Genomic DNA, 24,813 nt, shown 5'->3' on the forward strand with positions numbered 1-24,813 from the left:
GTGATCCTGCCCTCCAGCACCCCCCTGACCGGGTCTCTCCCAGTTCCCCACACCCAGTGACTTCCAATAAGCCTCCATTGCTGAAATCCCATCTGCCTGCTGTATTTGTGTCACGCATTTAAGTCCCCCTAGCACTGGCCGTAACACTGGCAATGTTCCATATTGGTGTAAAGAGGGGAAAAGGAGCCATAATGTTCCGTAAAAGGCATTCTGTAATTTTCCCACTCTCGACCAGAATGATTTCTGAGAAAATGCCGGTACAGCTGTGAAAGGAAGTGTGGGAGTGGAAGCAGTAAAAATTAAGTTAGGTGTGCGGCTTGTGGACGTCAGACACAAGCGCTTTGCTTCCTCACCGGCACCACCGCGGCATGGAGTTGGCGGGCGCAAGCGCACGGGAGAGGTAGAACGGGGGGCCAACGTTCCATCTTGGGGAGGCAGAGTGTAGGACAGGTTGTAAATTATCACACTGATTTAATAGCATTGGGTTAGGGTTATTGTGCCAGCGGCGAGAAACAGGTCTGTCCGGGGGGGGGGGCGGTCAAGCGAAGGGCTGGTCTCAGAGCCAGGAAAAAACCAAACCAATTCAGATTGTCCAAACGACAGCATCTACACTGGCCATAATGTCCTAACCCATATGTACTGTATTTGTAACAGTCATCCAACGTGGAAACAGACTCCATACGGCAGTTCTCCATAAAGGAGGCCAATGTGGGAGTGACTGCCATTGCAAGATTTTTTTCTTCTTTTATCCAAGGTTACAGACTCCATGTGGGGAAAGGATCTCGTCCACCCCATACTTTGGGCACACAATGTGGATTTTCTGGTTAAAATTGTTTGTCCAATTTTGGCTGGTTAAGCCACATTAAGCTCCCTATGTTTGGCATTCAACAGGAGTTGCATTTTCTTTGTCTTCTCATTAACCCATAATGCCCTACACCTACTAGGTAAAATGATGTATTTTTCAGATGACAGTTCTGATTTTGATCATTCAAGGTATTTCCACCTCACTAAGTAACAGTAGGATACATTAAGCCTCTTAAAGTCCCTGGTGAGGCTAAAGCAATTCCTCCCTGCATGGCTGTGATAAGTTGTCGGTGAATTTTCAAATAGTTTAACTTGAGTCGATCTGTGTCTGAATAACGCTTTTGCTAAATATTTATGTGGGGGAAAAAACGCCCCCATGATGCATTTCTTCCCCAGCCAAGTGCTCCAATCCCATTCAGATAATTACGGCTGAGGGAGCTAATGGGGTAGCTTACTAATTAACAGCAGGTGCTGAATATTATTAGAAAATAGTAACGATAACGCTCTCGACCGCGGTACAAATTATAGTCGAGTGATGAGTGTTTTCCATTGGGAGTTAAATCCCAACCTAACATTACGCCGGCTTCAATGGGTGTTTACGATAAGTGTCAATCTATAAAATCACATGTGTCGGGTGGATTTCACGACAACTTCCAGAATTGAAAATTTGGGACACCCGGGTTACGCGAAAGTGACTGTCTTCACTCTAAACCTCACTTCACACCGAATCCGTAATCGCGTTGGACAGTCGGATCTTCCTCCTGGAGGCCGCCTGAGTTTGGCATCGCATAATTCCACGTGACAGGGAAAATGAGAGGTTTTTGGTTTTTTTTGTTTTTGTTTTTTCTCTCTCTCGAGAACAACAGAGTCGTTTGCTCATCTGGACATTTACCGTGTCACAGGATTGAGTTTAAAACTTCCTTCATATATTGTACTACAAAGTGTGAACAAAAATAAAAAATCCAGTTACATTCTATTGATGGTGAATAGGGTGACACCTTGAGAACGTCATATCTTTTCTCCAAAAATTTTTTTTTTCTTGGTTACTTGGGTGGGATATATTTGTTTGGATGTTCATCCATACCGACAATTTAATGAGTACAACTAGCAATGCTGCTTTACCATATTCACCACATTTCATTTCATTTCATGATCATTTTAGTAGTAATCGTATTGAAGGATATGATTGTATGTGTTTGTTTTATTTTTTATAGGTATGATTGTAATCGAGTCAGAATAAGAGGAATTAAATTGATGTATTGTTGACTGTAAATGTGTTATTTGTAGTAGGCTCGACAGTCATCAGCTTTTTAAATACGATCAAATAAAGTGAAACAATAATAATAATAATAATAATAATAATAATAATAATAATAATAAAAATCTGACTTCCGTTCGGTTAACGCAACTTCCCGTTTGACGTCATCGTGTTTTCCAAAGATGGCGGCATCCAGGCTGCGCACCGCGGCGTCTCTCTTCTCGAACGTCAACACGGTCACGTCTCAGCTCAGCCGGCAGGTAAAGTCCGTTTTTTAGAAAAGGAGGTGTCTCGTTTTTCCTCTTAAAAAAAAAAAAATCTAACACAGAATCAGTTACTACTGTGCGGAAAGCGTTAAAACCCGTGTCGCTGTCCTTGACCTGCAACTGTCAAACAGAGCCGCCATTGGAGACGTGGGGGTTTTGTGCACATGTTTTTGATTTAGTTTGTTTAAGAAGGCTCTAACGTGATCCCTTGCAAATTAGTCACTCGTAGTCTTATTTTGCAGCGTCAGCCCTGTGATAATATATAAATGGCATGATGCTGTGGTGGTTATACATGGCTATGAAGTTAATTCAGGTTTTTCTTTTCTATATCGTCAAGATAAGTTAGTAGGTGTATTAGTGCAGTATATATTAGAGTACAGTTACACAAGGGAAACTCAAAGTGCTTTACATAAGGCATACAAGGCATCATATTAAACCAAGGAACATAAACACGTAGAACTTAAAAGCTAGAAACAGATATATAAAAAAGACATAACAATTTTAAACAAGCCTACGCACTGAAACATGGTGCGACTCAAACCCGCGGCCAGTAGGTTGCTTGTATTCAAACACAACTAGAAACTCAGAACATTTACTACACAATGGGGCATAAAATAATAAAAACAAATATATATATGAAAGGGCAATGAACACCAGGCTGATTATTCACTGACAAGCAGCTGCAAACGTTGGTATTTTGAGTCTGGAGTCAACAGTCGGAAGTGTTGGGAAGCATAACAATCCTCTACCTCTGTCTAAGAAGTATTTCGTAACAGCACTGCTACTGTTTTCTTTCAAAGCTCAAAGTCGCGAAGGCTCTGCACTTGCCAACAAACGGGAGCGAATGAGACGGTGAAGACAGCGAGTGAATGAGAGGGGGCGGGGCTGTGTGGCTGCAGCGGCGTGTGTGTCAACTTGCTGTCAGAGAGAAGAGAGAGCAAGGGAGCGCAGCTAGCGCCACACAGCTACTGGTATATCGAGAGTGCGTAGAATGAGTACAGGTACTCCTCACATAACGACTGAGTTCCGTTCCTCGGACCAGGTCGTTAAGCGAATTGGTAGATAAGCGTGGACCCGTGTTATGTCATGGTAAGAGGGCGTGGCCATTGCGAACGCTAGTGCAGTGAATACTGACAGACTGCGGGAACAACACTGAGAACTGTGATGAGATGTATATAGTGTGTATAAAGTAGATACAGTATATATAGTGTATGTAGTATATAAAGGGTGATACGCGATGAGATTCCTGACGCTGAGACGCGGCGCACACCGTGGTATTGTACGCAGCGTACACTATAGACTGGTCAGAGAGCTGGTCGTAAGTCTGAAGGGTCGTTACACAGGTAGGCTGTTAAGTGAGGAGTACCTGTATTGACACCGTTTCAAATGTTCAGAATTGATATTTCTAGAAAAATAGATATTAACACTAGTCCGCACATATTTTTTGTTTATCGGTCTTGTGAGCGCAGGCATCGGCCAATGCCTATTATCTAAAATACGCATATGTCGGCCCAATTAATATATATGCAATATTACAATCCTATAAGTGGTTACATGTCTTAACATAGCTTTGCGTTTTTTCAGAATTCTAAAAAGTTTGCAGAAAACTGTTGTAGAAAGTCTTTCCGAAGCTCAAATCTGAAGCTTGATACCTGACCTAGAGTGGGAATCCTGTAAGTAACCAAACTGAAGAGGAGGAGAAGGCTCCATTCCATCTGCTGTGGCTTTCTTCAAACAAAACCAATAACAAATAGTGTGTTTTTATTGTAAATGTATTTATTTACTATTTACTATATTTACTTTTTTTCCGACATTTCACATGAAACAAAAAATCCCCGCATGCGAGAGTCCCGGTGCGTCGGGTGCGGTGTCCATGTCTCCCAAAAGCTTGAAGCACAGCGTTGAAAGTTGGAGCTAACTTTTAAATTAGGCATTGTAGATCTAATATGAGTAAAGGTTCAGCAACTGGATCGTTTATTTCTCTCCTCAAATTTCTTCAGAAACAGATTTTGGTGGACTGATAAGGTGAAATCAGTGAAAGTTAAGGAGTAAATAGGACGAAACCTGGAAGCCATGCTCAAACGCCATTGGCTCAAAGAACCTGGAACTTGTGCTTAAACCCCATTGACTCACCTAACTGGTGGCCTCGGGAGGATGGAAGGCGCTCAAACAGAGCATGAGGAACCAATGGATTTAGAGGTATGTTCGAATGGCCCCATGCGTAATCTGAGTGGTATTTTAAGAAAAAACTTCAAAAACATGTTTTAGGGACTGAGACCTATGTTAACTTGTGTAAAAAGGAGCATAATAAGTCCACACGGAAAAAAGTATATAAATATCAGGGTTCAAAATTGTTAAAAAAGGGCTGTACTTTCAACTAGGGTTGAATGATTGATTCAATTCAAACCGACGTCACAATGTAATGGAACTAAATTTTCAAATTGCAGAGGCTGCGATTTAAAAAAATAATTATAATTTAAAAAAAATAAAGGTGGGGGGTTAATGTTTCACAAAATAACCCATATGGTTGTCGACATTGCCCAAAAAGCACGTTTCAATATTATAACTTTGAATATATTATATTTATGACCAACTTTCAAGCAGTGTCCACCGTCTCCTCCTCCTTCCCCTCCGGGGAGCAGAGACCAGGGGTGGGATGGCTCCTTTCTCTGGGATAATTACACAATTTGATCCTTTCATTTTTCCCCTCCGTTCTTTATCCTCCAATCTATTGTGAGATTTCAGAAAGCGGCCCCAAAAAATGGAAGAGAACAAAACCCTGCCTTATTAAGCGATTTGTTTTAACCAAACCTCCGCACTGCCCCCCGGTGAGACCCGGTGCTCTGTCCAGGGCCGCAGTGCACTGTGCGGGGCGTATACTGCTGGCAGAGCCCGGAACACCTGTTGAGTCTGCATGGAGTCTCTTCCAGAACACTGCCTCTTTTTTGTTTTTCTTTTCTTTACTTATTTTTTATTTAATGAGCATAAAGCAGTCCCTGAACATGCAGGGACAAAAAAACTGTTCTGAAGTTAAAAGTAGAACGTGAGAAAATGGAATATTTGTTGCAGGGAGGCGTGATGCCTCCCCCATACAAAAACAGTTAAATGGTCTAGCACCACAAGTCAGTACAACATAGTTACAATCTTTTCACATGTTTTCCTTAATTACTTTCTAACATGTATAATGTGTTTAGAAAACAAATCTAGGAATTGACTTAACAGGGACTTTAAGGGGCTTCTCTTTCCGCTCATGCTGATGCCTTTCCAAGCATCTCCTATCTGACCTCCCTGTCACGGATGTTCAACTTGTTCTTTAAAAATCGTCTTTGCCTCTGAAATGTGTTATTTATTCATTCATTTATTCATTTATTTATTCATTCATTCATTTATTTATTTATTGAGTTGCTTGAATCATTTAAGAGTGGGTGCAATATCCTGATTGAAAAGACAATATGGTGTATTGCTCATTTCATGTATGGATCTGTTGCTTTATGTGTATTCGTTCTTTGGCCGGTGGTCATCTTTTATGTCGTTCATCATTTTCAAGAAAACCTAATGCACTTTGCAGTGATGTGGACTCGAGTCACTGTTTTGATTTGCGACTTGACAGAATATAAACGACTTGTGACTCGACTTGGAAGTTAAAGACCCATAACTTGAATGGAGACATAATGACTTGAATGACTTGTTTGTGTTCACTTTCATTCACTTAAACCTTGAACTAAAATGCGACGGGCAAACAAGAAGGTTCTTAGTCTCCCTCACCTTATGTTCGGTAGCAGACGGCCAAATGTTGTAGTAATCCATGAATGGTGCCATTGTGCGAGATATCCTTATCAAACATACAGTAGGTTGGTGTTTAGAAAGGGACTGTTTTGTTTTTTCTCTTCTGCGTTAGGCTCCGTGCGCCGTGCTTGATCCAAGAAGCACCCCACTCCACCATGTTTGTTTACATTCGCTCCCGCGTGCAGATAATGTTAAGCACAGTGACTCCAAATGACGTTACATAATGCTGTACAGCACTTCTGCCACTGATTTACGACTTAGTGATAGAAAAGGTATAAAAACCAGACCGAAATCGGTCATTTGACTTTTTTGACCACGTCGGAATCGGCAGTTAACTTCAACCAATGTGTCCCAATTTTTAAATACGTATAATACTCATACACTGATAATTTATCCAGTACTTACCTGTTTTACACTACTTTTAGGTTACTCACCAATATAAGCGCAGAAGTCCGACTAGGCAATTTAAATCCATCCGTGTTTGTTTACACTGGCGTTTAGAAACGGACACGGCTTTCTGAGCAATAAGGGATGCTGCGTTCATGGGAACTCTGAAAAAAAATTAAATAAAAATGTAATTTAATGTCCTCTTTTACATTTTTTATCTATCAAAAAGTTAAAAAAAAAATACGTTTTTTTTTTTTTTTTGGTTGTTTTTTTTCAAATTGACTTAAATTCTGCACTTTTAGACAAATTATCGGTCAAAACATCGGTATGGTGGGCTCAGACTTAGCAAAATCGGATCGGCATCGGACCTAATAATGTGGCATCGGTCAGGCTCTAAAAATATATATAGACGATACAAATTTTCTATCGTCTTATGATTTATATCGTCATATCGCACAGCCCTAATATAAAATATAAAATATTCGAATGTTCAACATTGTCAATGTTCACATTACAAGTGTGTTACCCGATATGCAAGCACACACTGGGCATTGTCCTGTTTGGATGACTGGTCAAGCTCCTCGCTACCTGACGTTTTTTTTTAAACGAGAAGCACTTGTTACCTCTCGCTGGTTCCACACACACAGTATGATTAGATCATCATGGCGGCTGCAACTGTCCCAAGTTTTATCACTTTCGGATTCAAAAATTTCATTCAATCATTTTCATTCAATCAAATCAAGTTATGCAAATCTGTTCATAACTTTTTGAGATGCTCTGCAAACAGTCAGACAGACGGACGGAGGCACAATGTAACAGTCTACCGGCCAGACTTGTAGTCTGGCTGGTATCTCATTGTTTAAAGGTGATGGGGAGGGAATATTTTTTTGATTGAAAGAAATTAAGAAATATATAAGCTTTTATAATGTTATTTGTTTTTTGTTTGATTACATTTCTTTCACGGAAAATCAATAATTATAATATATTCAATACATTGTCATACTTTTTGAACAGGTTAGATTGGCCAATACTATTATTCTAAGGCAGGTACTAATTCCTTGTCTTTCCTCTTTATGAAGAGCGGATACTGCAGGTATCTTGGGAAAAAACGATATGACTTGACTTGCCTTAACTAAGGACTCGACTTGACTTGACATATCCTTTGACCTGACTTGCCCAAAGAAAATGACTTGGGACTAGCGGGATTGACTTACTTGAGACTTGGATAAGAGGGACTTAGTCACATGTCTGGCACTTTGATATTCGGTACACTGTTGAAAAGAGTTGAGTGAAGAATAGATTCATGGCTCAAACATACACAACACAATCCTCGGCCGACTCCTTTGTCATCGACCTTTCTCATCCCATCCCCACTAGAATATGACCGAGGTCCGGGAGGAAACGTAAAAGCATGTCTTCTCCTCCGTTCCAGAGCTTCATCAGGCAGATATGCGTCAGCGGCGCCCTCCGCAGGAAGAACCTGGCGGCGGCGGGTCCCGAGAAGTTCACGGTGGAGTTCATCCAGAAGCAAGTGGAGGAGTTCAACATCGGAAAGCGTCACCTGGCCAACATGATGGGAGAAGACCCCGAGAACTTCACCCAAGACGACGTAGATGTAAGGGTGGGGGGGGGGGGACTGCTTATAGCTACACACCACACTAACCATGCAAACGCATTTGAGCATTTTTGGCAGTGTCTTCCTCTTCCCCTAAGAGAGAGAGAGATGGACAGATAGATACTGTACTGATCCCCAGAAGGAAATGGCAATGTCCCAGCAGCTCACATCAAAATAAGCAGCAGTAATAACAATAAAGTAATAAGAATGAAATAAGGGAAATATGTAGTATAGTTGCCTAGGAGTTAGCAAAAAAATTTGGAAATATACAGTTTACCAACACATATGATATAAACAGTACAAATAAGCTTAATATTAAAAAATAAACCTAAAAATAAAACAATGAACAATACAAATTTTGCAATATACCATCAACCTAATAAAAAACAATAAACGCGTATAAACCTAAAAAATTACAAAACACTAGAAACAAACCTAAAAACCTATAAATACAACTAAAATAAATTCCAAAAAAGAACTAGAAGATGGAGAAACTGCTTCAGTGTTTTCAGCATCAATTAGTCCTCAGCTCACTGCGAGGATAATAAACAGATTTGGCGTCGGCGTCAGGGATATTATCGTTATCATTATTATTATTATACGACGTGGCCACGTAGCAGATTCCCTTCCCAGTTTTTTTTGCCTCCGCTGCTCCCATCGTTTAGTTTGATTTCCCAGAATCCCCGGGCTGTAATGAACAGAGCTGTCCGCACGCCACCGTGAAAACTGCAGTGACGGCCGCGACCCGTCCTCAGGTGGGGGGGGCGGGGGTGGCGGGGGGTTGGGTGTATTTGGGATGAACTGTCACCCCTCCCCGGGTTCCAGTGAAAGCAGTCACACCGAAGAATATAATTTATGTTAAATACTGCAGGTCCCCAAAAAATTTGTTTTAATGTCTTTAATTCCGTTTACGTCTAATTTCAGCCGTAAAATACATAGTCTTCAATTTGAATTGATAATTTTTTGATTTAATATAAACATTTTGCCTGGTTTGGTCCTTTTTTTTTAAAGTTTCAAATGCTTCAATCAATTTTCATGTCAATTGTCAGCCCATAAAAGTCATTAATTTGAGCGTCTGCTGGACGGTCCCATCTATTCCAGCATTGTCATGGCATGTGTAAAAAGGTGCAAGATGGAAATGTTCCGGAATGGAGCTGCATGTGTGAATAATAGTGAAACTGGGAAATATGTGTGAAAGGGGCCGTCAGTGCTGGGGAAAAAAATACATATGTTTAAATCAAATCTACTTGTGACCTTAAAATCAAATCGAAAGTCAAATTGTGGATTTGGAGAACCGTGACACCCCTACTGTCTAGTATACTCTTGATATACTTTGCTTTAAAATGACAAATACATTTAGAATGTACTTTAAAAAATGTCTACGTTTGTATGGTTATAATGGCTTCTTTCAACTTCTCCCTTTGAAGTGCTAATCCCTGACATTATAAAAGAATCTCCATATTTTATTTAGCTGCCACTTTACAGAAAATTGTCATCCAATGTATTTATGTAGTGCATGTGCTCATCTAGTGTATATGCTGTCTCCATTGTTGGTGGCAGGGTCATCCACCCTTGGATGAAAAATAAATATTCCTAAGAAAAAAAAAACATCCAAAAAGACAAACTTTGGAGTAAAGAAAGTGACCTTGATGTTGTGGAGAGTTATCTCTCTGTCTGTCTTTGGGAGCAAATCAAAGTGGAAAATACAATTATTTTCCTGCAACTTTATTTAATCTTGTTGAATATGAAGCTCTCTCTGTCTCTCTGTCTCTCTCTCTCTCTGACTCTCTCTCTCTCTCTCTCTCTCTGTCTCTCTGTCTCTCTCTCTGTCTCTCTCTCTCTCTCTCTCTCTCTCTCTCTCTCTCTCTCTCTCTCTCTCTCTCTGTCTCTCTGTCACTCTGTCTGTCACTTCTGGTCATTGTGTGTCTGTTCCTGTCTTCCCTCTGTCCTATTATTCTCCGACTCAGGGGACAAACAGTTGCGTTCTCATCTGCTCTTCACCGCCCTGTCTCTTTCATCCTTTCTTCTCCCTCCCTCCGTCTCCTTCCCCCCCTGTCTTCAGGTTGCACTTTCTTTTGCTCTATTAGATTTTTCTCGTTCTTTCTTGCACTCGTTTTTGTCTCTTCCCTTCATTCTTTTCACTCTTTCTCGCTCCCTCTCTCACTTGTTCTCTCTCCCTCTGCTATTTTTCCAGATACGATAACTTTTCATTAATTCCTTGGGGGAAATTGAGGAACTATTATTATTATTTTTCACTCTTCCCTTTATCCCTCTTTCCCTTTCGCTCACTGTTTGACACGTGCACATTCACAGATGCCCCCCCCCCCCCCCCCCCACTGCCTCCCGTCGTCTTGACAACCTTAAAGGCAGCAGCATCCTGCTCCTCTCCTCGCAGCATCTGCTGCCTCGCTAATTGAACTGCGGAGGGGAGGAAGAAGAAAAGAAGAAGAGGGCCGTGCACACACACACACATACAGACTGAGATGCGCCATCTGTAGCTCCTCTAATGACCCTTACTCACACACACACACACACACACACACACACACACACACACACACACACACACCAGATGAACTCGCAGTGAACTGCTGGATGTCCACTTCGTCCTCTGTTGACTGTCAACATTGTGGCAGATCGCTGCACCTCCTCTTCTCTAACACCTCCCCACCCACCGTCCACGCTCCCCCTGTTCCTGGACTCCGCTAAACAGCTTGAGAATCCTCTTCCCGTCAGCTTTGTCAGGTTTGCCGATCTGCCGTGGCCGTCCTCGTTGGCGTGACCTTCTCACTCCTGCGGTCGCGTCACCTTGTCATCACAAAGCTGCAAACAAAAACGGAGTTACGAATGTAATCGAGGTTCCACAAATTCTTGGTGACAACAAGAGGTGGCACTTGAGTTCCTGGATGTCCATTTCGCACATGCGCAGATCTGTGCCAAATAAGTCGTGTGAGATTCAAGAGGTTTTTTCGTCATATACTGTACATACGTTAATACATGTATGCAGTGAAATGTCTTTGCAACGCACCCGGATATTATGGACAATAGTTACTAAACCAAACATAATAGCTAACCTAATTCCTACCCAGCTAAATAACTGATTCCTAAAACGTAATGCAGTTAGTGAATAAAATAATATAAATAAAATAAAAAGAATAAAGTGAGGTAGTGTGTGCATGTGGAGATATACAGTACGGTATACAACAGTACGACACAGTAACACCGAACAGAACAGCAATACAGCCCAATATGCAGTAACCCAGAACAGGGATACAGTAACTTGCAATACAGTATGCTACATACAGCACAGTAAGGCAGTGGGGCAGTCACTGCAGGCCATTAGGACAGCATTGACAGTCCTAATGGCCTGCAGGAAGAACCTCTGTCTCAGTCTCTCTGTCACCGGGGGGTAATGTAGGTGACATGCACCCTTATATAACTGGTTCTATTTCTTTCCTGCTGACCACCAGAGACGGTCCATTAGTACCTGGATGACCTACACCAACCAAGTCACGAGGAGGCCAAACTTACCCTCCTAAGAGCCTCTGCAAGATGGCTATTGTGACAGGATTATGCAGGGCTTCATTGACTAGCACATGTAGAAATGTGCAAATGTACATATTAAGGACAATGAGGCTGCTGCAGAGATATCTGTTCAAGGAACACCCCTTAGTGCAGCCAAGGCGGTAGAAACACTCCTTGTGGAATGGCAACTGCCTTGTTTAGTTACACACATAATTGCATAACACACAAACAGTGCATGGGACTGTGCGAGGACAGGGCACAAAGAGTCTGCCTTACTCTCCTGGCTATTCTCCAGAGGTGCAGAATCAAATGCTGCAAAGGCAAAAGGTTGATTCACACATGAATGATAGAGCCTTTTGGGAGGAATGAATGGTCACAATGAAGGGGCACAGGGTTACACCTGCCTCGTCATGATTCCACTCAGTATTGACGGGCAAGACATGGAGTTAACTCACATGCGTAGCTTAGGCAATTTCCAGATGGAAGGCAGGCTTGACAGAGAGCGCTTTTAGATCCGCCTGGCCAAGAGGTTCAAACAGAGGCTTTGACATAACCTCCAGCAATGGGTCCCAGGAAGGCACAGATTTTCAATTTTGGAGGCCGTAGCTGCCAAACTCCCCCCAGGAAGCAGGAAACAAGGCGGTAGTACCCAGTGGTTATCAAGCTTCACATGACGGAAATGTCTGAAATGCCAGCCACATAAACCTTGATCGTAGACGTTGAACGGCCGCCGTTGAGCCCGTACTGCAAAAACCTCAGCACTACGGGTGTTGTGCAAAGCTCCGGCTCCTCCCCTTGTGATTCACATCAACTAGTAAATCGCTTCCAACAACTTGTGTCGAGTGCTTTTTTGGACGATGCTGTAGCATTCAGTATAGTCTCCACTACCGCTGGGTCATATACACCTGAAAGTGGCTCTGGAATCATAGAGGCTAAACAAAGAGCCGTAGCCGCTCTGGGTTTATGTCCCAAATGCGACCTTCTAGCTGAGAAAGGAGATCCAGTCTCTCAGGGAGGTGCCCCAGCCTCCTGTTGGCAACCTGTGATTCCTCCCGAGCACTTTGTGCAGTGCCAACAGGCATTTCGGCCACACATGAGCAATCGCGTCCTGGCCCATGGTTCGTCTGTTCCCTCAACGAGAACCATACGGGGCAGTGGGTGGGCTCTGAGGTGAACAGACGCACCTCTGCTTTACTCTACCAGATCACCTCTGCCGCCCTGGATATAGTCTCCGCTCCCTAGAGGGATGAATGACGATTTCAGGAGTGCAGGATTTATTATTTGCAAGTAAAAGTATTTACAGAAAAACATCCAGTTTTTACTAAATGAAGTCCCCTAGCAACAGAAAGCAGCGGGGAGACGCACAGGTTTTTTAGGAACAGGACAGTCCCTTAACTCACTTGTGGTCAAAAATGTCGTTTCATACCTGTAGGAAAGAAACAGAAATATATAGATCTAAATTAAAAACACAGTTACGGGAGCTGGCAAAAAGGTTTTTTTTTGTTTTGTTTTGTTTTTTTTTACTTTTTATTGCTTTTGGAAGCGTGAATGGGCATCAAGGTAGTGGATTGTCTGGGCAATCCTCGACGCAGCCCCGATGTGCGCACAGCGGAGCACAGATCACAGTCGCCTCCATGCCCCCTCTCTCCCTCTCCGCGGCAGTTTCAGAACATAGTAAACTGCACTTACACCGTTTCAATGCTCCGATTTTTCCTACCGGAAAAAAAAAAATCGTCCATCAATGTCCGATCGATCGCTGGAGTCGATCGCCTGCCCACACCTATTACCAGGAGGCGCTTGCCTTTTTTCGACCAAGGACGGCAGAAAGTGCTTGAGGGCGAGCCAAACTGCCAACAGCTCCAACATGTTCATGTCTTTAAACCGCTGATGCGTACGCCACAGTCCTCTGACTGCCTGGTGTGGCCAGACAGCGCCCCGCCATGACGTCCGCTGGAATAGTAAACTAAACTTAACTCAAATCTGTGTGCGGTCGTCTCAAATTGTCTTGTCATGTGACAATGTTTTATTTTATTTATTTACTTTTTACATCACCAAGTGGTACGTCCTTCAAGCAACCTCCCTCACCTGTGTATGAGGCACGACTCCGAGGAGTGGAGGGATTTGAGACGGCATGCGATTTGATATCAAAATGTCAAGCATCAGTATCGGTGCATGATTAGTAAATGCAGCTTTGAGTGAAGTCCTCTCCTCTCTTCCTTCACAGAGGAGCATTGCTTATCTCTTTCCCTCCGGCCTGTTTGAGAAGAAGGCTCGGCCTCTTATGAAGGTAAGACAATCCCAAAATCGATCAAAGTCGCATGCAAGGGTGTTATTTGGCACGCCAAGTCACCGTTGTGTAGCGTGTCCAAAATCCTAGTGAGCGCTCAAAGAGTATGTGGAAAGTAACAGGAAGAATGTGAAATATCCTCGTGTTCCACCAGTGCACACGGCGTATCCCACAATGCATTGTGTAGAGCTTTCTCTCCGAAAGGAAGTGGAGCGCCTACATGGCCATTTAGTATGTCCGAGTATCTTTTTACTTACTAAAGTACTTTTGACCAGAGTTCAGCTTTCGTTTTCCTGATGTTCTCGTGGGGCCTCTTATTTCTCTCTAGATGAAACAATATTTTGGAAGCTCGTGGAAATGTGTTTCTGTGGTTACAATCGCTTTTCTATTTCACTGGGTTTTTAGCCCTAATTTCATTTTTGTTTACATACAGGAAATCATTGTGGATTACTGCACTATTCATTTCGTGACATAAATTAGACTGGTTCCAATCTTGAATCACATTTGGGTAAATTCTCCACTTTTTGGGGAAAATGGCCCAGGAGCTAGGCTAGTTGAGCCCCTCTCCAGCCTTGTATAGAGTTAACACAGTTAGCACGTAGTCCCTGGTGTCTGTACTGGACACACTGGGATGGAATCACTATCAACCTTTTCATCTGAATCTGGTAAGATGGACATAAAGATTTCCCAAAAGACTGGAGTGCCCCTTTGATGACGAAGGATGACCCTGGGTTAGACCAATTGAGGACTAAACAATCGTCCAAGATAAATGTCCTTCACTAGTTCTCATTTTGTTTATACTTGTTTTTTTCTTTCTTTCTGTCCAGCATCCTGAGGAAATCTTTCCAAGACAGCGAGGTATGTCAAGCTATAAATTAAACCGTTCTGCTCTTAATGTTGTGAGAAAGACACTGGCTGTTGCAGAAAGCATTGAGTGTGTAGAGGGAATGTGACTGGTCGCCCGAGTTCTCTTTATCGTTCTCGTTTTGTTTTCTATCTGAAGCTGTCCAATGGGGAGCTGACGGACGGCCCTTCCACTTCCTGTTTTACACTGGAAAACAGTCGTACTACTCTCTGATGCACGTGAGTACGCTGTCCTTTCAGCTTGTTGCAGCGGCTGCAGAGTGTTAACGGACAGGTCTCTATTTTCCGACCCAGGTCTGATTAAAACGTTTGTTTCCATCATTTCTAACTGTTCATACACCACGTGTTGAGGAACTTACCACTCTGATGCATCATCTCGCTGGGATTCAACGCAGTGCAAAGACTTAATAATAAACATTACATCTCCTTTTTCAAAATCAGGAAACACACGGTATAATCAGACAGTCTTTATATGTTATACCAGCAAAAACAATATCTCAAACCGTGCATTTTATCAGGTTTTTCTGCGTTTTATTGACATTTTTGGCAAAAAAAAAAAATCGGATGCTATTTTTATTCCTTTTTTAAGGGTCATTGAGTTGCTGGAAAGGTGCTTATTGTTCCACAATTGTGCATTATTCCTCAAATAACTAATACACCATGTTCAAGAGCTTACTAATTAATTATAACAAAAGGGTGTTTGTTATAACAACATAGCAAACTATTTGCCCTACATAAGAGTAAACTATTTTTTGTTATTAATTAAAGCAGCACTTTGTTACTTTTGGGATTTGGCGCCCTTACAGTTTCTAGGTGCAAATGCACTTTTACACAGTTGTCGTAAAATTGACATGAGTTTTTAATGAAAGAGGTGTCATTCTCCATATTACAGTTCAGTGTACCATCAAAATGATTTTGAGTTATTTTAAGGTTTAAAAAAAAAAAGTTACATGGTGTTGCTTTGTTAAATTGGACATTAATATTAATGGTGAAATGTGAGAATGGGATGATGAGTTCGTCTTCCATTGTAGATTCTATGTAGCACCACCAGATGGCGCTACTAGCTAGTGTTAGCATGAGATAGATATTATAGATAGATAGATATTATAGATAGATGGATAGATGGATGGATGGATGGATACTTAATTCATCCCTGGAGCATGAGGGAAGATGCAGTGTCCCAGGGGCTCACATCAAAAAACAATAGGGAGGAATAATAAACAATAGAATAAAAATGACAAGTGGCAATATCTGGGGGAAAAAGTGAAATGTGCAGTAAACCTCACAGTTAACTCTACACAATACAACTTAGTATGGCAGGATAAAGGGAAATAAACCCGCAAGTTTTAAGCAGTATAAACCTGAGGAATTGAAGCATTAAAACAGAACAATGACAATAAACCTAAAAAACAAAAACGGTAAACATACACCTGTATTAAGAAATTCACACTTCTGGTTGTTGTACAAAGGCTTTTTTTTAAATTATTATTATTCATTTAATGAGGAGACTGCTCCATTGGTGGGGGGGGGGGGGTGAATAAACATCAAAGGGAGGACAAAAACAGGAGGTGGACATGAAACCAGGAGAAGTGGTTGCCTGTAGCAACCAGAGCAGCGGTTGTTTTTCCAGAAGGAACTGACCACTGGTCGCTGCTGTGGACCAATCAGAATCCAGTATTTTGGTGTAAACGGTGGAACCAACATTTTGGTTCCAGCGAGCAGAGGTGAAATCTTGACCCTGCTCAGGGTTTGAAGGAGTATGAGCTTATGATCGTGTCCTAAAACAACACATCCAGCTGCTATTGGTGTTGAACACTGGAACCTACACATCTGGGGAGATGAAATGCACCACGTTTACATGGGTTGGAATTTCCCCTTTGAGTTGGGATGGCGGTCGTCGTGGTATCCGACAATTTGTTTTGGGGGGAAAAAAAAATCTCAATCTGCCCACATAATATGTGATTTTGTGGAGAGGAAAAAAAAGTGACGTTATGTGAGGATTTTTAAACCAGTGTCAGAATGAATGAAATGTGAATTAGCGGAATTGAGGTAAATTAACTGTATGCTCCCACTCCTCTGTGTGTGCAGATAATTTCTCTCTTGATTCTGGTGTGTGTGTGTGTGTGTGTGTGTGTGTGTGTGTGTGTGTGTGTGTGTGTGTGTGTGTGTGTGTGTGTGTGTGTGTGTGTGTGTGTGTGTGTGTGTGTGTGTGTGTGTGTGTGTGTGTGTGTGTGTGTGTGTGTGTGTGTGTGTGAATAAGGGATAAGAATCTGAATATTGGTCCAAGCGTGCGCACACACATAGCGTCGTGCCCTGCAGCTCGGCCTCCTGCTGCTTGTTTAAATAGGTGTGTCAGACGGAGAGAGGCTCCCCCCTCATCCTTCCGGCTTTTCACCTCCTCCCCCCGTCTCCCTTTCTTTCAACCCCCTTCGCTTCCAACCTACACTTTAAAATTTTGAAACAGAGAAGTTTTCTCGCTGTGTCTTTTGTGCACCACGCTGATACACAATCTCTCCATAGATTTGTGTGAAAACGTTGGTGGACTGATAAGGTGACATCAGTGGAAGTTAACCAGTAAATAAAACTGAGCCCGGAGCCCAAAGCTCAAACCCGATTGGCTCACAGAACGAGGGGCTTGGGTGCACAGTTTAATAAATGAAGTGGAGAAATTACTTGTGAATTAAATTCACAATTAAAGCGACACACACTGAAACAGACCATTTGGGAACAGTCTAGGTGTTAGAGACATGGCTCGAATGCACCATCTCAATTCTATTTTTGAATGGAGCAGGAAGAAGTTAACATAGATTTTTTTTTTTTTTCTCCTTTTCCTCTCTTCTATATACTCATTTAACTGAGCTCTTAAATTAAGTTAATTGTACGCACACATCACACTGTGTAAAAACACAAGCTCTGTACAGTTTACATGCACACTTACACAAACACAGTATTCCTTGTTCATATATACACAGAAACACTCAACCACACACACATCCACACTCACGTGCATTACACCACTGTGGCCAGCAGAGGGAAATTGTGTGCACGACACTTGGTGTGGGTCTTTCAGTAATTTCATCATGAAATGAAGACGTTTGATCATACTCAGTTTTATGAAACAAAACCTGTTTTTCCTCCAGAAGAGAGAGACAAGGGCGTCTACTCTACCTCCACGTTTACCTCTCTACTCCTACTCTACCTTTACCTCCCTCTACCGCCTATACTCTCCCCTACGACCTCTACTCTACTCCACACTGCCTCTACCTGCCCCTAGTTATCCTTACCTCTACCTTTACTTATACTCTACCTGCCTTCCTCTGTTCTACCACAACTCTGTATGGAGCTGATCAGGGTTTGATGAAAATAAATGTAATGTTTAAATTGTTCAATTCATTGATATGAAAGGGATAATGCAACACAAAATGTGTCAAAATGTGTGACTATTGATTCATAACCATTAATATTGATTTTCAGACTGTATAACACACCAGCTACACCTCCATAACAACCAATAACCATGTTAAGCGCTGAATGATCATTTGGGAGCGTGGTGTCCTCCTCAGTTTGGCTCCTCTCCACTCCACATGAATGCCATACATCCCTCACCCACAACAACTCCCCCCGGAACCCAAAATACTTCATCTCCGCTTCAGTATTTTAGCCCCGTATCGTCCACCTCGCGTTTCATTCTCCCGGCGTGTAACGCTAGAAACCCCTTATCCTCCGTTCCTCCGTGCCCTGGCCTCGCGTTCTTTCTTTTTTTTTACTATTTATTTTTCTATTACTCTTTTTCCTCACAAGGGGAAATTGGTTTTTGCACCCCCCCCCCTGCATCGTATCTCTCTCCACCCCTCCGCCGCCGTTGGTCGGAGCAGCGGCGGATTAGCTGCACTCCATCAAGACGGAATTAAAGCAACATCTGGTGAATAATTGAGGGGAAAATGAGTTCTCAGCTCGGCGTTGAAGGGGGGGGTTTACCCCCGGGGGCGTGACCAGAATGCCTGTCTCACCAGTCTGGCTGTCTCTCCATTCATCTGTTTTCTCTCTTTCCGTCTCCCTCTTTAGATCTGTCTCTCACATCAGCACCTCCAGGCTATGGCCATCCAGGTTTTAGTCACTAAATGTCAAAGGAAAACTTTTTTTTATTCTTTTTTATTTCTATTTTTTTTTTTAATCACTGGGAGTCGAGCAGATCTTTGTGATTAATCGTATTAAAGTCACAATCTTGATTTGTACCTCTGTCACCTCATGTTGTTAAAACTTGTCAGATCAAAAGATATAATCGTGACTGTCCATACATCATGTTAAGGCTGTTTGTTTGTGTTTTTTTGATCTCTCCGTAGGACACGTACGGTAAGATCCTGAACCTGGAGAAGCAGCAGGATCGACTCGTGGCCAAAGGACTCGTCTCCTCGGACACGAAGCCTGTGTGAGTTTAGGAAACAACCTCTTGGGTTCGGAGGCTTTATGTTCCTGGCTCAGTTAAACCACGTAGGCTGGATCATTTGACATCTATTCGTGTTTTCTTTCTGCCTGCGTCTCAGCTCCGTGGGCACCAGTCGGTGGCTGATCAAGGAGGAGCTGGAGGAGCTGCTGGTGGAGAGCGTCTCAGAGCACGATGTGAGAAACGTCTGCTTCCATCTCCTTGTGATTTATTTAATTTCTGTTGAATCTGATTTGTGAGGTTCTCTCTGAATGATGAAGTATGAAACAGTTGAAACTAAACCAAATGTGTGGGAGGAGCCAAGGCGTTAAAAAAAAGAACTTTCGAGGGACCTTTGATATCACCTTGCAGTTCACCAAGCGGCCATCAGATGGTGGCGTAGTGCAGCTTTTTTATTTATGATTAAGTTTTCGCCTCATGATTATATATTTATTTAATTGGTTTATTAGCTGTTTTGTTCCAATTCTCATTCACTGTTTTTGACTTCGTTATCATTTTAAATACTTGTAAAGCGTCAAGTCCTCTTGAAATGTGTCATGAAAAAGGTTGACCTTGTTTTCATCCGTGTGCGCGCGCAGTACAAGCGCTTCCTCCAGCTGATGGAGCGCCTCCTCTCTCTCCCTCGCTCGGCCTCGGAGGAGGACTTCGTCATGTGCTACCGACGGCAGCTGGAGGTCCAGTCCAGGAAGCAGGTGGTGCCGCCACTGCAGCGGGACGAGGGTGGTGTGGCCTACAGCAGCGCAGAGGGTACGTACACGCTACACGCATGTTTATCATCATGAAATAAAGTTGTATTTTCATAAACAATTGCATAAAATACTTTAATATTGACTGTATTGTTTTATTTTATAAAAGTATTTTAATTTGTTTTTGTGAGTTTTATCTGTTTTGAGATCATTCTTTTATCATATTTGTTGTGAAGTACTTCTGAATTCATTCTCAATAAAATATTTTTTTGAAAAGTGCATTATATGTTTAATTATAAATAAACACATTTGAAGGAGTTTTAAGCAGCACACATATGTACACACTCTAAAATCAAAGTATGAGCAAAGTTTTTGCTTTTATGTTTGTTTTATATTCCTTCCATTGAGGAACTGATTATTTCTCACATTTGCAGCTCGAATTGATAAATTAAAGTGTGTGTGTGTGTGTGTGTGTGTGTGTGTGTGTGTGTGTGTGTGTGTGTGTGTGTGTGTGTGTGTGTGTGTGTGTGTGTGTGTGTGTGTGTGTGTGTGTGTGTGTGTGTGTGCGCGTGCGTGTGTCCAGGTCGCAGGAAGTCGTCCAACAGCACCGTGGTTCTTAGGGACGACGGCTCCGGTCTCGTCACCGTTAACGGCAAAGACCTTCTCTCCTACTTCCCTGTGCTGCAGGACAGGTGGGTCGCTGAGATGATTCTGCTTTAAATGCAGGTCATGTGATTTGGGGGAGAGAAAAAAGGAAAAATTGGCTGTTTTTTTTTCAACTCACTGTGACTTTTCCTCTTTCCCTTATTTTCTTTATGTGGTTGGACTAAGTCAATTACACAGTTGACTGAGTGTGCAGACACAGACTCCTGCTGAGTCAGTGTGTCTCTTTCATTAAATTAGCTAAACACCAACCCCCCCCGGACCCACTCTTCCTCTACATTCTCATCTGTTTTTGTCCTACAACCCCTTTTTTTTTTTTACTTTCTGTAACCTTGAACAAGTGAGATTCAAAAACGTAACAATATCAAAATGTACGAACATGTCATTTACACTCTTCAGCCACTAGAGGGCAGAAGAGTGTACGGACAGAGTGCGACTGAAATGGATGAAAAGCTGTTGAATCCTCCCTCCCTCCCCTCCCCCCTCCCTCCCTCCCTCCCTCCCCCCTCCCTCCCTCCCTCCCCTCCAGGGAGCAGGTGATGTTCCCCCTGCAGTTCTGCGGCCTGCTGGGGCGCTTCGGCCTGCGCTGCCAGGTGACGGGTGGAGGTCGCTCCAGCCAGGCGGGGGCGCTGCGCCTGGGCGTGGCCCGAGCCCTCCTCAGCTTCCTGTCAGAGGGAGGGGTGGAGGACATGAGACAAGGTGGGGGATGAGGATGCTGATAAGTACAACACTACTACTCATGATAAGTAAGAGATAACGTCCAGCCAGCGGATCATTATCACTAAAGAACGGGGGGACCTAGTCTGGTATCTCTCTAAAGGAGGTTATTTATTGATAATGGCATTATCCTGCTTATAACACACAACGTACTATGTCAAATACAGTGACGGAATATTGATTTGAAATTGTTTTATAACTAGTATGTGTAGTTTAAGCTTCCATTAAAGAAAAGTAGTCACAGCAACATGGTGAGCTATTCTCCTACATATGAATAAACTATTTACTGTAATAACTAAAATGTAATCATGAACTATTTCCTTTTATTAATGTTAATCTGGATATGAGTCCTCATCATAGTTTCTATGTAGCGTCACCAGATGGCGCCACTAGCTAGTGTCAGCATTAGCATGTAGCGTAGTGATACGAGGGACGGGAAACCAGGATTTGTGGTTGCCCGTGGCAACTGTTATTATTAGAAAGAAAGCAGTCAATTCATAAATAACTCCCCTCTAGTTGCGGATATATACCAATCACAATCAAGTATTTCATAGATAATGACACTTACTATTAATAATGTTAATCATAATATCACAGATAATTAACTCGTACTGATAATGCCTTTACTGCTAATAATAAAACTGATATGATACTGATCATATCAATAATGCTGATTATGATATGACAACTACTCATAATAGGGATTATAATAATGCCAGTTAATACTTTAGGACATGTAGTAGTAATAATTATAATAATGCAACCGGTAACAATGCTGATATTGATACTATGAATGATGACAAAACTTTTATTGGTGGAGCAACAATCACTTCAGCTGTACCTCTGCTGCTGCTGCTGCTGCTGCTGCTGCTGCTGCTGCTGCTGCTTGGTTAATTCTTCACCTCTCCCTCCCCCTTTCTCCCTCCCAGCCGGCCTGTTGACCCCCGACCCCCGGGTCAGGGAGAGGAAAAAGCCTGGACAGGAGGGAGCTCGCAAGAAGTTTACCTGGAAGAAACGCTGAGGTGGAAGAGGAAGGACGTGACTTAAAATGCGACTCAGACCATCCAACATGGCGTCCCTTTAGCCGTACCCATAATGATCCATAGACTCACCGAAAAGCAGCGCGGGATTTTGTGCTGAGCGGCTGTGGTGCGCTCTGTCGGCCACCAGAGGGCACTCTGTGCAAACGATGAATAGAGGTGTGTGTGTGTGTGTGTGTGTGTGTGTGTGTGTGTGTGTGTGTGTGTGTGTGTGTGTGTGTGTGTGTGTGTGCGCGCGCGTCAATAAATTAAGTTTTTCATATTAAGTGCAGTGTCTCAATGACCCTATGGTGCCTTTTTATCCACGTGTAATAGTATTGCAAGGTTACCAGTAAAAAAAAAAAATTCTAATTCTATCAACAAGCTCCTATGCCGTGGAAACTGTTATTCACATAACTTTTCTCCATAAGTATCATATGGAACAATGAATGTACCGGTATTACTAGAAGGAACAAGTCCCTTTATGTACTCATTTGGGTCAACCGAAACATCATCTTTCTAACTAACTTATTTAACTCTAATGGTCAACTACTTAACCATGAAGCTTTTTGTTAAGAAACCATTTCCTATCAAGTTAAAATAATTTAGCGTAGTAATAAAATCCATATCCACTGGTACAAGCTATAAAAAGCAACGTGAGGTCCCTAAAGTAGTATGTACTCTTCATAGAAATGGTATAAATCGTGAGCAACAAATGTTAGAGAATGTCGCTACAATACTCGGAAAATAACACCAGGTGGAAAATCTTTTTGGAACTCTCGTTTTACAGACATCAACTGGTGCGAGGCCTGGCTCCTTCCTTTTAGATTCCTCATCACAAACAAAATGAGAGACATACATCTGAAAATATGACATAATATATACCCAACAAACATGGGTATTTCAAGATTTTTGATAACTAGAGGTTGATAACAAATGTACTCTCTGCCAAACTGAGCAAGAAAGTGTAACTTATCTTTTCAAGGTTGCACATATAGTATTATTAGTATTAAAGTATTTTTGGAAAGAATTTGAGAATTATATATTGTGCAAAACAGCACATGCAATAACCATGGAAGCAAAATATAGTGTCACTTATTTTGAATGCAAAGATACATATGCACTAAATTCCTTTTTATTTTATGAGGGAAATTTCATATCCATGAAGCGAAATTTCTATATTCCACCACATCTTTTAAGTGGCGTCTAATTGAAATTGAATGTTTTTTTGAGTCTCTTAATTTGTAACTAATAACAATTAATTGTCTGGCTCACGACAACCGGCGGACCCGCGGACACGGTTGAGGTCTCGTTAGAACCGGGACGTCGAAGACATTCCATGGCTCAAGTTTCATCCAAATCGACCCACATTCCCAGCAGGAATTAATAAAAAAAAAAAAGGCGATTTCATTTGGCCGGAAGTAGCCAAACGATTGTGCGTTGCACACAGGGCAACGTTCAAAAACCAGAGCAGACAATCTACTTCCTGTTTACACCGGCACGCACATGCCCAGTTGGAATGGTCACGTGATGCATGTTTTCAGGCACGTTACAACGACAAACATGGCTACGAGAAGGTCTCCGTGGTGCGCGTGGACCCAAGAAATGGAGGAAAGTTTCGTGGAACTTGAGCAGGAACAGAAAATGCCGAGATGGTGTTTCCTCCGAGTTGCAGCACACCGAGTCTCGCAACCAACTTGGACCGCTCGCCTCATGCGGACGTCCATCTTTTGGAAGCGTTTTTGGAAGCGTGTTTTCGTGACCACGTTTGGAGCCCAGGCAGACTTGGCGGGGATTCCCCCTGTAAAAACCAGTCATCATCAGTTCCTGCAGTGTGAAACCAGTGTGGACCGCTGCATCACTTCCTGCCGTCTCTCTTCTTAACTTTTGATCGTGTGTGTGTGGACGAGAGCACGCGCCCTTTGTAAACACGCAACTTTTGTGCGGCCCCGCGGACTGCACGGAGCAGCCAAACACACAGCCATCGAGACGCGAGTCCCGCGTGAGCGCAGCCGGAGAGTCGTTCCTGCACGTACCGCGTCGGATGACGATGTCACAAAGCGCTCTGCTCCACCACTTCCGGCTCCTTCCGCTGTCGTTGCGGTTTTTTTTTTCTATGAGTTCCTCCTACAGATGTGGTCCAATGTTCATCAAACTTGGACCGCAGCATGTCCGGACTGCCCCTAATACATCATTCTGTATAAAACAGATGCTGCCCGGTTGCACCCATTGTAAATTAGGAAGTTATACATCCTACTTGTTATATATTTTTCTTATATTTATTTGAAAATATAGATCTTTCTTATTTCATTAATGTTTAATGTGAGTTCTGTAAGATGGACTCGCTGAAAAACGGAGTGAAAGCACTTGATGTGTGAACATAATTTCTGGTCATGGAAGCTGACCGGTACAATGCAGCGACACCAGAGACCGTAGCAAGATGGCGGTGCTGTTGACGCTTCAAGACAAGCGGTTTCAGCGGTTTCAGCGGT

General features: G+C 42.6%; 1 protein-coding gene across 1 annotated transcript; it reads left to right on the forward strand.

Annotated features, from left to right (window-relative positions):
* Positions 1-2,237: 2,237 nt before the first annotated feature.
* mrps9 (mitochondrial ribosomal protein S9) lies at positions 2,238-22,608 on the forward strand. Its single transcript, XM_079996922.1, has 11 exons — positions 2,238-2,322; positions 7,934-8,116; positions 13,866-13,928; positions 14,756-14,786; positions 14,932-15,011; positions 19,136-19,221; positions 19,337-19,412; positions 19,815-19,983; positions 20,506-20,614; positions 21,115-21,284; positions 22,232-22,608. Exons 1-11 carry the CDS (start codon positions 2,245-2,247, stop codon positions 22,321-22,323), a joined length of 1,137 nt encoding a protein of 378 aa, XP_079853048.1. The 5' UTR covers positions 2,238-2,244; the 3' UTR covers positions 22,324-22,608.
* Positions 22,609-24,813: the final 2,205 nt, after the last annotated feature.

This window comes from Zeus faber (genome assembly GCF_960531495.2).
Source record: "Zeus faber genome assembly, chromosome: 2".
NCBI lineage: Eukaryota > Metazoa > Chordata > Actinopteri > Zeiformes > Zeidae > Zeus > Zeus faber.